The sequence below is a fragment of the Drosophila yakuba genome, chromosome 3R (genome assembly GCF_016746365.2).
Source record: "Drosophila yakuba strain Tai18E2 chromosome 3R, Prin_Dyak_Tai18E2_2.1, whole genome shotgun sequence".
In the NCBI taxonomy this organism is placed as follows: Eukaryota; Metazoa; Arthropoda; class Insecta; order Diptera; family Drosophilidae; genus Drosophila; species Drosophila yakuba.
Window position 1 is genome coordinate 26,558,676 of NC_052530.2, and position 12,647 is coordinate 26,571,322.

A 12,647-nucleotide genomic window follows, 5' to 3' on the forward strand; every position below is an offset into this window, starting at 1 on the left:
TTCCCTCACCGGCGTCTGGCTGCGTCTTCATTGTTTTGCAAACTGTTTTACAGGTGCTACAAATTTGAATATAAATACACAAGCAGCCAGCGAGCATGCTGTGTGCAATAATAAAATAAAATGCCATTCAAAGCCGCTGCCGCACTGTGGTGTGGCGCTTTAAGGACGAGTGAAAATTTAATGTCAGCTCTTGGTGAAGTGGTATTATGGTATTATTTAATCAAGAAAGTCAGCTTGAAACATTTTTTATATGGTTGAACATTTGCAACGAGGCAAATGGATTCGTTTTATACAATGCGTAGACTCTGACGAAAGAGAGAGATTTTTTTAATACAAGAAAACTGGATAGCAATCAATTTATACCCTAATAGATTTTCTGCTTAATGTTTATTAAATATTTAATATAACCTTTACCTAGTGTACTCACAAACTTAACCCCTTACTTTAAAATTTGCCAAGAATTTCCCATCAATGGGCCACAGTGCCTTGGCAGCCACGTTGAAAAGACGAGTCGGCATTTTTGGCCAATGGGGACCATTCCAAGAGGCCGCACACTTTTGTAGACACACACTCACACCCATTTCCCATTTCCCACTTACTCACTGGCTGCAACTTTTCAATTTGCTCGCCCCGACTATTTACAATTTTGGGGAAAAGCAAAACGAAACACGGGTGGAAAATATTTTGAGACAGCCGAACGAGCCTGGGATATCCAGTTACTCTCGACTAGCATTTCGAATTTGCGTGTGTTTCGGTGTCTGCTTTTCAGCACGATGTGCGACAATGCTGTCATTTAGATTTAAATTTAGTGGCTACTTAAAAGACTGGAGCGCCTTAAGTGGATTTTCACCGTCTGATCGCTGCTATCCGAAAATGGTTTTCAAATTGTCAATTAGTCCGTTGTTGGCACAATCAAAAGTATCGAATGAGCGACATGCGCCAGCATAATGAAAATAATCCCAACCACTTTTCCCAATACAATCCCGCTGGCAATTATCCTTTGGACACGCGTCACGCTCCATAAAACTGAAATGAAATACTAAACTTGGGTCGTTATGACGCTGATTGCCATGAACTGCAAGTGCATACGATGAGAAAGGCATCGCATGCAACGTCCCAGCCATAAACATAAGGCGGAAAAGTGGACAGAAAAAAAAAAAAAAAGTAACCACGTTGGAGTCTTGGCCACCCCTTGTGTTTCACTGGCCAGGATGGAGTGACCTAATAAAGTTTATGCCGTTCGCCTTTTGTCGCTGCCATATTTTTCGCTGTGAAATCAATTTTTCATTTTGAGGCAGCATGACGACGCCATTTTCCCCTCCCAGGACAATATATATGCTCGGCAATTGTCATGGAGGACATTGAAAGTGACTCCGGAGCAGACAGTGTAATGGTTTATATAATGCCGTCCAAAACTGAACAACAACATAACATAAATATGCTGCAAGTGGCTCCCGAAGAACAAAAGCCAGATGCTTTCGACTTTTATGACTCATACGCAACGTTGCACAAAAGTTCGCCAAAAACAAACTGCAGCAGACAAAAGACAATAGAAAGTCCTTTGGCAAGTTGGCAACTGAGATTTGCGAGACACAGATAGCACTCAACTGAAGGATCCGAATACGAATCTCAATCTGAATACGAAACTCATGCTGCGACCTTAAAGGCTTAATACTAAGTCCTTCATCCGTTGGTAATCCTGATTTTCTGAGATAAACAAAAATGGCTGCCAGTATTCACAGATGTCAATTAAAAAACTTGGCTTGTTGGAGCTTTATTATTAAATTCATTTACATTTGCTGCCAATATTCTCTCCTGTCTAAGTCGCATTCCGACCAACCAAATATACCCTTCTGTATTTCAAACTTTAAGGACATTTTGTTAGATTTGATTCCCAAATCAAATATTTCTTAACTGAAAAGTTTCACTTCTTGTAAAATCATTTTCTGAGAACCCTTCAATTTACTTTTCGCTCGTAAACGCTGCTCATTTTTCGCAGTATACTTAATTCAAGTTCATTGTTGATAAGCTTTCTGTCGATATATCGCAATCCCCTTGAACGCTTCTCTGATTTATTCACAAATTGAATGCAGCTTAGGCGTAAATTCTGGAAAAAAAACGATGCCGACGGCAGTATCCTGAGGCGCCAAGAAAAGTGTTGGTTCAACTGACAGCTTACTCAAAATATGTCAATCAAATTCAGCTTGCGTTTCCCTCTTTGCCGCGAAGGTTAGGCCACATATAATGCCAAGAATCCAGATTTGGGACTAGAGTGTAGCCGCCTACCGACTAGACACTTTTCTGGCTATTTTGCATGCAAATTAAATGCGCATTAACAGCAGCCCAAAAACTTTAATACCGAGACGAACTTATGCAAAGCTCAAATGGGTTGATTCGCCAGTCAAAATACTTCAAAGCTTCTTGAGCCATTTACATATGTAAATATCAGACAAACTCAGCCAGCGGCCATAGTCGAGTTTATAGAGTGATTACTGTTTTTAATTGTTTCTTGGGGCTCAGTTTTTATAGGTAACACTAAATGTTAGCGTATTTAGTTGCACTTAGTAAAACTTGTACAACTTATAGATTTAAGAACAGATGTGTAGAAGTATTAGAGCACCCTCACATGATAATGATACATTTACAAAAACCATCGACATGTGGTGCCGCTCATCTTCCTCCCCCTCCGCTGGAAAAGCCCAGGAAAATGGCAACTATCCCGCTGAGCAGCTGCGCTCGACCAAATTGAATGTGTCAGATGGAAAAGAAGCGGCCCAGACGGGTGTTTTTCATATAAATCATTGGCCAAAATAGTTGCGTGCTCGCATTAGTGGGCCAAATACCTGGCTGCGGCGAACAAAAGTTTTTTGGCACATTTTAAAGGAGAATTTATTTGCGAATTTCGGGCACGTCGTTCGAGGGCCGCCCGCAAAGTTGTGGCTAATCAATTTAAAGTTGCAGTCAAAGAGCAACGAACATGGACAGATGGATCCCAGACACTGGCACATATGCATGCATAAATTTCCGTGAGGCCGCATCAAAGTTGAGCAGCTCCTTTGTTTGTCGTCCTCCACAGGCGACGTGACAATGCCATTTTTGGTTGAAATGTCTATTGTGGCCAGCTAATTGCTCGAGTTCCTGCCCCTAGGGTTCAAATCGTGTGCCGGTCTCATCTATTCAATTAGGAACACGTTCTTGGCATGACTTTGCACACGCTTGGTGTCATAAATCAATCCAAATCACTGAACTTAGCTAAGGGATTCAGCTAAAAAGGGTCACGCCTAAATATCACAATTAAATACTTCATGTATAACACAGCACACAAAGTTTGAATATTACATACAATAATTTGTATTTAATTCAATTATATTTAAACTCGTGTTGGTGGCAACACTAGTTGCCAGCTTTTAATGGCGTGTTCTTGAGTACCTAACCAGCTAGGAAGTAATAAAATATGTTAGGCTTATTGCATTCGGTATCAGTACGGCTGGTATAATCTTACAAGCCATTACTAATTTCCAAGGAATCCGGATGACTGAGGAGGATACCATACCCAAGCACCAGTCACCCCTGGCGTATGCGCGATATTAATAAGAGTACGAAAATCCGGCACCTGCTGGTTACCGAAATTTACACACAGAAGCCATGTTAACTGAGGCAAATATTTTTGTATTTTGCTGGCAAAAGTACTTAAAGCATTTATTACGCAGCTTTTCGTTTCGGATTTATGGGTTTTTAAGCAGCACCCGCTGGCTGAGGCCATATATTTTAAGATATATATACACTTTTAAGCACTCTTTTAATTTTCGCTGTTAATTTCGCCCTTATTTCAGGCGATGCCAGACTGAGGCGCAATCATGCTGCACTTAAGGCTATTCGATAGCTCACTCTACTACACGCTGGCCTCCGCCTCCGAATCCTCGGGACTCGTGTCCTCCACCTCCACCTCCACTTCCACCTCCACCTTCACATCCACGGAAAGGTCGTTCAATGGCACCCAGGAGGCGGGGGGCGTGGCCGTGGGCGGCGAGTACCTACCGCCCACCGACGTGGCGGCAGTTAATCTGACATATTTCACACCTGCGATATCACACGTGATGCTGGCGCCAACAACGATAGCAGCCACGACAGCCTCGGCCACAATGGTCCAGATCCAGACGACAGCGGCGCCAAGTCACGACTTGGAGACGGGCGGCAACTCCACATCCAGCGACCCCGGCGAATTTGACAATTTAAATTCGTTCTACTTTTATGAGGTGGGTGTGAACCAAAAAAACCAAAAAAACCAAAAAATATATATAAAGCAGTACCAAAAATTCGCACACAAACTAATTTATTTATTGAATTCGAAGCCACAGCTGTACTATGCAATTTTGAATTTTAACGTTTGAACAGTACTACAATAAGTGGCAATTTGTAATACATGTTTTATTCCGCAAAATGCGATTTTAAAATTTAAATTCATTTCACATTTGGGGGAAGAGGTTTTATTCTTTCTTGGATTTTGGGTTGCAGGGGTTTGCTTTTTAAATACGAATTAAAATGATTTACGTAGCGAAATGAGTTTTATGGTGGTAGAATATTAATGTACGAGTCAAAGTCATCTGAAATTTTTCATCTAAAAATGTGGTCTTTGAAAAATGGCACTTAAATCCAAAGTTTGTTGATCGCTGCCAAATGCCTTGCGTTGTAATAAGTGCTGCATATTTATTAAGAAATATATATTTTCACACTTCGAACAAGTTTACTTCCTAGCAATTTAAAAATAAACAATTTCAATGCGATTCACTTTTATGAGGTGGGTGCGAAAAAATATAAAGAGTATTGGCCATTTATGCGATTTATTTATTGTGTTTGAGAGGCGCAGCTGTGCGATTTGATTTCCATCTTAATCGACTCACTGCAAACAAAATGTATTCAAAACCAACGATCCACATTTTTCATCTTTTTTTTACTTTTATAAGAACGTTATAAATAGCAATTATATGCTCGCAAAAAATATTTACAATATAAATAAAATGTAGTAGTTATATAAAGTAACTTCTGCAGTGCATTGTTCTCCCAGAAAAAAACTACTTATATTTCGCAGAAGCTGCAGCATTTTTGTCTGTAGTTCCCAGCCGAATTCAAAGAAAGGATAACTGCGTGGAAAGGGTCACAAAGTCACAGCTGCCAACGCTGCTTGTTGCTTGACGGTACAATTTTCAATTTGCTACAATTTTCCCTTTTCGCAATGGAAAAGCAACGAACTGGGCAAACTTCATTTCAGGCTGACAAGTCAACCAGTCAAGTCGCAGAAAAAACAATAAAACGCCAAATGTCATTTGGCAGTTTGAAATTAAGAAAACCCAAAAAAAAGGCGAAAGTTTTTGCCAGCGTGAAGTATTTGCATATTTTTTTTTTTATGATTTGAACGGGACTTGGTAAAGGAACACACTTTATCAATGAGTAGCAATCAATCAGAGGGCCCAGCAGATCGTGACAACAACTTCGATTAAACTAAACTTCCGTTCGTCCTTCTTTCTTTCACTCTCTCCCACTAAAGAATGGCATAAAGAGCACACCATGAGTGTAATGAAATTTCCATATGCACCATCGTATAAATCACACCATTGTTGGAACGGAAGTATCCCTCAGCCAAGCCAATTTCCAGTCAGCCAAGTTTAAACGCGCCAATCACTCAAAGTGCGAGTGTGTGTGCGAGTGTGTGTGTGTGTGCGTGCGTATGTGCGTGCCATAAATTCGGGCTTATTTAAATGAGTCCTTTTGCAGGACTCGGAACCACAGAGAAGCGGAGTCGCGTTCGGGATTTTAGGAGCCGCAGCACCATATGGCATCTTGGTTGACAAAGAGCGATGTCAAGGGTTTTGTCTCCCCGCCGAAGCAGCCAAGCAATGTCACAATAACCTCATGGCGACTAAGTCTTATTGATTCGTTGTTTGCATAGTTGGGTTCGGGTAATAAAATATATTATATTCATATTTCGGTACTACGGCATGGCATCATTTGCACAGCTGAATGCCAAGTAAACAAATGTGTAGTAGGTTCGTTCATAAAGTTTATAATCCATAACATAAATATGACCCTGCATACCTACACGTTAAAAATGTTGTATAATTTTCACACTATAATCAAATAGTATGAATGTTGAAAATAGAATAATTTTATGATTATTTTTGTCTAGCGCAGCCTAGTCGAATCGAAAATAAATTTACTCTTGCACTTTATTTCGCTGTACCCACATTAACAAGCCTTTGACAACTCGCAGCAAATGAAAAATAAATAAAAAATATTTTACATGGGTCTGATTCACTTCAAAACGAAAGTTGCTTTTGGTAATCTGTCACACAGAAGGCGTTAGAAAAAAAAGTGAAGATAAAAGCGGTGGCAAAATGTTGGCATAAAAAGGTCGCTGAACTGGCAATATTTTTCCTAATGCCGTGTGAATCCCGAATGCTTGTGTGTATCATTTTTTTTTTTTTTGGGTGCTGGATCCCAGGCGTAAAGGGGTCTCATATGATTTGCAATTCAAATGGTTTAGTTAGGGATTTGGACTGACCAGCGGTCATCCGTGGCGCAATTGTGATTGGTTTTTTCCCATTGCCAAAATCTCACGAAATCCCCTGTTAACACTATTAAATCATGTTTAAGTTGATCAGTGTGTACAGAATCTCACCTTAAAGTTAAGGGTTCGGACATTAAGTCCGCTTGGCCCAGATATGCCAATTACAACTGCATGGGGATGGGTCAGCAGCTGGAAGGTTGGCCAATGTCACACTGTGTTGACCATGGCCAACAGCGCACTGCTGTCCAATAAACGAGAATCTGCGGATCTGGGGGCATTAGACGACGCAAATAAACGGAATCGAACGAATTTTCCGACTCAAAGCCACTTTCACTTTCCCTGTAAGAATCGACAACATTGCGCCATTTTATGTATGTTTGTGTTTGCTGGCCGGAGGAACCGATAGCATATTATGCAGCCGCACATTTTGTTTGGACATTGAGGGAAAATGCGTGAGCGTGGGAGGAAAATATTACATCTGCGATAGTCCTTGGCTTATCCTTCACACATCGCATCTCAGCTTATTGCTCCATAATTACATATGCTCTAATGAGAACCCCGCCATTTCCATTTCCAAGGCACCCACGTTCTGATTTTCCTACGTACATATGAAGTGCCACTATATCTAATTTTAGCCCGGACCTCATGTGGTCGCTAGTTAGAACGCGTACATATATTAATATTACACAGTTTAGCTCAAACAATGATGACCCTGGTGAGCGGGCTAATGTGGCCATCAAAGGACAAAATTAATTGCCATTTTCCAGGGTGACAGCACAAATATTTGGCAAAAAAACAAAAGCAACACTGCCTGTTTGCATGTTGATAAAAGTCAAACAGCTGCCAATTAATTAATAGTGCCTAAATTGGCCTTTCCACAAAAGGATCTATGCGTGTGAATACAAAGTTTAGTGTATAAAATTATATTTAAACCTTTTCTTTGGGAGATTGAGCTTAAATTTTAAGCATTCGGTTTAAAAGGCTTGCCTGCCAGCGCAATTTTTGTGCAAGCCGCAATTTCCTTTTTCTTTGGCAAATATTATTCTGCGAAAGCGCGTCAATTCAGAGAACTCATTAATCTAGCGTAAAAATGTGTCTTAAGCTTATTTGCTAAGGAAAATTAAGCATGTGAAGGCTGTGGAACGGCGAGACTTGACGCATGTAAAATATAGGACACATGTCCTTGTCGGCGTCTGGGTTCTGAACCTGTTTCTGATTCAAGCAAGGTTAAACACTTAGTGGCCACAAAGCGGCATCATTAACAGACTGGCTGAGCCCCTTTTTTTCCCCACTTAACACCACACACAGTTTTTACCATTTTACCCGCTTTTTTTAGCAATTTAATTTGCCTTTGTCGAGTTCGTTGGCCAGTGGGGAAAATTACAGCACTAAGCGGCTTGCGAGAGTAAATTTACGAAAGGAATGGTGCTCAGCTGAGCTGCTTGTTTATGGTACCCAGGCTTTGAGTGTTTGCCCAGCCCTCGAGGCAGTAAATAAACATATGTGCGTACTGAACTGGTTTTTTGCTGCCACCACTACCAATGTCGAGGTGTAATTATACTTGCCGAGCTTTAATGCAAATTAAAGCATAATTCCAGGCGGCTGACACGCGTGGCTGGGCTTAATTACACACTGTTGACACAACAAAATGCCCACAAGGCCATCAAGTGCTTGAGTGGCCAATGGGGCTATGGGCGGCCAGAGGGCTGCCCTCAAATGTGACCATGGGGACCGTGCGTCGCTTACTTGGCTAAAAATGAGTTAGCAACATTATTTGCCCATTGGCCGGCCAGCCGCCCTTGGCCACCACTGTGGCTGTTCCAACATCAATTTTATTAAGGCAGGACGACCAAGATGGCCGCAGGTCCTTGATGACTTCTGTCGCTCGCTGTGCCTCCATGAATCCTTGGGCCCCGGCCATAAAATACGTTTTGACAAGAGTTTTATCTGGCACGTCGCCTGTTAGTTGGATGTGTCATAGCGATTTATAAGGATTTGTTGCCACCAGGAATAACCAGCGACAGCTGCAGTGAGAGAAAAAATTGAGGAAATGGAACAGAGGCTTGAACTACCAGCGGAATAATGGTCTAGGTAATCCGCTTAAGGAGTTTCTATACATAAACTCGAGTAAATGTATAAAAGCCAATACTATTTTGTGAAGGTGCGTCACAAGTCCAACATAAGAAATATCATGTATACCATTACTTTTTTTCAGTGTGCCATTTCCCGTCTTGTGTTTGCTCTTGATAAAATATGAGAATTGTATTTCATTTGGCATTGAAAGTCAATGCACTTCCGCCACTTTAATCTAAGCATAATGAGGTCGCCGGACAGGTTTGTTGACACTTCAGCTTCGCTGATTTCTGGCAGCTCATCAAGCGTTCACCGACACCAAAAATTCGAAGGCAGTTAATAGTTCAGATCACAGGTTCAATATCGGGTTCAGTGTACCGCCTTTGAATGGTGGATGGTGGTATTTACGAAGGGACTCTTCAAATTCCCCAAAGTGTCACTTGACCAGCAAAATCAATAAGCATCTTTAGCCAACTAATTGTTGTAATTTGCCTGCTCGGCATCCAAAGTCTGCCAGAATTTGAGGCAGCTCGTCAGGCAATAAACTTATGCGAAACAATGAAAGTGTTAATTTCACAAATATTTTGCAGTAAAAACGAGGGTGGAAGATGGATGGACGGATGAGGAGTTGACTTAATGAGTGTTCAAGTTAATTGTTGGTTTATTTGTCACGCTTGAACTTTGAACTCGGCACAACAATTAAAAGGGGAGTCTGCCCCGAAAAGTTTTCCTGCCGCCTCCCATCATCGAGGGTTGACTTTTATGGCCAGGCATTAAACTGCAAATCAATAAACCCAGGAGAGTTTGCCCGAAGCGATGCTTTGTGAACGAGTGAAAACCATCTACATATGAGCGATATTTTCCGGGAAAATTTAGCAAGGAGGAAGCAAAGTGCTGGAAATAATAGAAAAGGCCAAAAGGCACTCAAAATTGGTTCAAAGTTTTTATTACAAAGACTTCTTCGTGCCTTTCGTAAGCCGTAAAAAACCAAAATAAAATGTAAGCTGCCTTCTATGGACGGGAAAACCTTTTTACTGTCCATAATCAATCTTTGCGGCTGTCCTCTTGAGAGCGAGTTAACCGCCATAAATAACCACAGGACCAAAACGCCCAAGTTTGGCCAAATCCAAATGCCACGCCCCAGTCGTGTCTGCACATAATTTGTGAAATAAAATACTTGCTGGCGAGGCGAAAACCCCAAATTGAAACCAAATTAAATTGCAATAAATCAACATGGCGTTAATAGCGTTCCTCCAACTGATAAACATTAAGTGGGCGTCGTCATGGGAGATCGCCATCACCATCGCATCGCCATCGCCATCCTCGAAATCGAAGTAAACAACAGAGGGGAAAACCTATCCTATCCACATGTGGGTTTTGGTTAGGTGCCTTGCTGCTATTTGTGCTTCCTTTTTAACGTCTAATTGATTTGTTTTCCCCGCTGTGCCGAGTCGGAATTTGGGGTGCTTCATCTGATTCCCCCGAATCACCCCAAACTCAAACCCAGCCCAACCTTTGGCATTGATTTCAAACTCCCAGTTACAAGTATTCCTGCAATCAGCAAGGCGCAAACAAAAGCCCAGGGCCATTCCTGCTACGGATTGCTGACAAATGTATGCTTTATTACTACAGTGGAGCTTCCATTAATCCACCACCAACCAACAATTTGGAGTGTATATTTATGAATCATTTAACCGTTAAAGTACATAATTCATATGACACATTACTTTGGTACTATAAAATAGTGAAAATAATGGCCACCTCTGACCGCTTTTGAAAAGCCTCCCTAACTCACTCTATTGTCTCATAAAAACTTGAATTCTGGAATTTCATCTGTATTTGCGTTTAGCCAGGGGCGGGTTGCTCTCATAGGAAAACAAGAGCATACCCAAAACAATATTACAAAAGAAACGGACAGACCCGCATTTATCACAACAGATAAGTGCGCACACACATCCTTGTGGCTTATTTCCCATTGCCCCATTCCAGAAGCTTTGTAATCATTCTCCGGAAGTGAACTTAATGACTGACATCAAGCGACATTTTGTGCAACAATAAGCTGCGACGATAAGAGCCCCACGAACAATGGGGCGTGGCTGTCTGCGGGGAGTATCACTTCCCGCACACTTGACAAAAAATTTAATTTCATTTTCATAAGCAGCAAAACGCCACTCACTTCCGTTGACAGCCCGCAACACACACCCACACAAAATGACTTTCGCAAAAAGCATCTACATATCTCCGAGTGCAAACGGAATAGTGCTGGTGGAAATGCTGGGTGAAAAACCCGCAACTACATTTTCGCATCATTACAATTTGCATGCATAAGCAGCAAGAGCTGCTGCACACAATAAATTTTGCATAGCCCAAGTCAATTACAGCTCCACTGCCAACGTCGCTGCTACTGCTGCTCGGTGGCCACACTGCGTATGAGCAATGCAAGGCGGCAACCCGAAAAAACTAAAGCAGGGTACGTAACACACGACTGCATTTGGGTTACGAAAAAAACACACACACACAAAGCGAAGAAGCACTTAAAAAACTCTAAAAAAGAATTGTGTAAATTATGCAAATCGTAAAAGCGCTGAAATCCGCGCCTAAGGGACCAGTTGACCCCCCGGCCAGATAATTGCAGTAGAATGTTTGGAGTTTTACGACACTAAGCCGCATGAAAATGCGGATTGGATGCCGGGAAATCCCCCGGAGCGGAGAACATCCATCTTCAGCTCCAACGCCATCTGGTTTTGTGCAAGTGCGCGAAATGCGCTTAATGAGAAAATGCAAAAGGCGACAAACCAACAGCGAAATTATGCTCAGTAAATAGTTAAAGTGCGGCAGTCTCGGAAAAAGTGTCAGCACGCAGAGAGAATGAAATAGAAAGTAGAAAGTAGAGAGTGGAAAGTGGAAAGTAGATGGAGTGATGGGTATATCCCCCGGCTGAGACTGAACTATTTACATAGCCTGGCAAGTACAAGTAGGTCAACATCTCACAACGCACCGAAGTATGCAATGAATTGTGCGGCACTTTAAGTGAAATTAAATTAAATTATATAGCTGTAAAATAAGGCTAGGAACAGGGACGAATTATTTGAAAATTATTTGTTAATGATGGTTAGTTAACAGGACTTTATATTTTTTACAGTGAACGAACTTTAAAACTGCACCTCTTAGCTTTCACTTAAGCGCACTGAATTTGCCTGATCTGGGACTTAAGAAAACAAGCAACCATTTCCCCTCATAAAATCAAGTTTTAGTTGAAATTCACTTACAGAATTCCTGGAATTTTTCTGGGTTCTCACTTGTAATACACTTGAGCTCGGGGTTCCATATATACACATGTATGTCAGACGCCAGCAGACACACCTAAAGAAAAACACAATTTCTTTTGCCATCGCGGGTGAGAGCGAATACGCCACATCAAAGGAAGGGAAGTACATGCCAAAAAAGCTTCAAAGTGGCACGACACGATGTATTTTTGATGGGTGGAGTAGGGTTGCTGGTGAGGGGAGGAGCGATGGATGTGGTGCAGTCGATGGGCCCCGTCATTTACGCAATTTCGATAAAATTGGCACAAACATCCTCCATTTCAGCAGGCACTTTACGATTGGCTCTGTCATTCGCAGGTGGAACGACGTCGAGATGTCGAGAGATGCCAAACAGCTTCCGTGTGTTTACAACACGTAATATTCTCTGTGTTTTACAGTGCACCACAACCCGTTTACAAAATTAATTAAGAGCCATGTTTACATCTTCTTGATTTTTGGCTTTGCATCTGGTCTTTTCTTCGCACGCATTTCATCGATCAAAGCTGTAAACTAGCTAAAATTCGAATTCCCAAAAAAATTGTTCCATAGCACTAAACAAATTTGCAATATCGTTAACATAAAGTACCACACATGTTATTTGTTTTTAATTAAAAATAATAAGTAATCTTTGTTTAACACGTAATCTAACATGTCAAATTTGATGAATGCAAATCCATTAGGAGTGAATTTATGCACAACTAAAA

At 41.4% G+C, this 12,647-nt stretch overlaps 1 protein-coding gene across 1 annotated transcript in view; it reads left to right on the forward strand.

Annotated features, from left to right (window-relative positions):
* LOC6538443 (cardioacceleratory peptide receptor) overlaps positions 1 to 12,647 on the forward strand; it is a 32,823-nt gene that overhangs the window by 10,398 nt on the left and 9,778 nt on the right. Inside the window, exon 2 of the mRNA XM_002098931.4 lies at positions 3,834 to 4,256. Within this exon, the coding sequence (XP_002098967.2) occupies positions 3,858 to 4,256 (399 nt within the window). The 5' untranslated portion in view covers positions 3,834 to 3,857. The remainder of the gene's footprint in view (positions 1 to 3,833; positions 4,257 to 12,647) is intronic.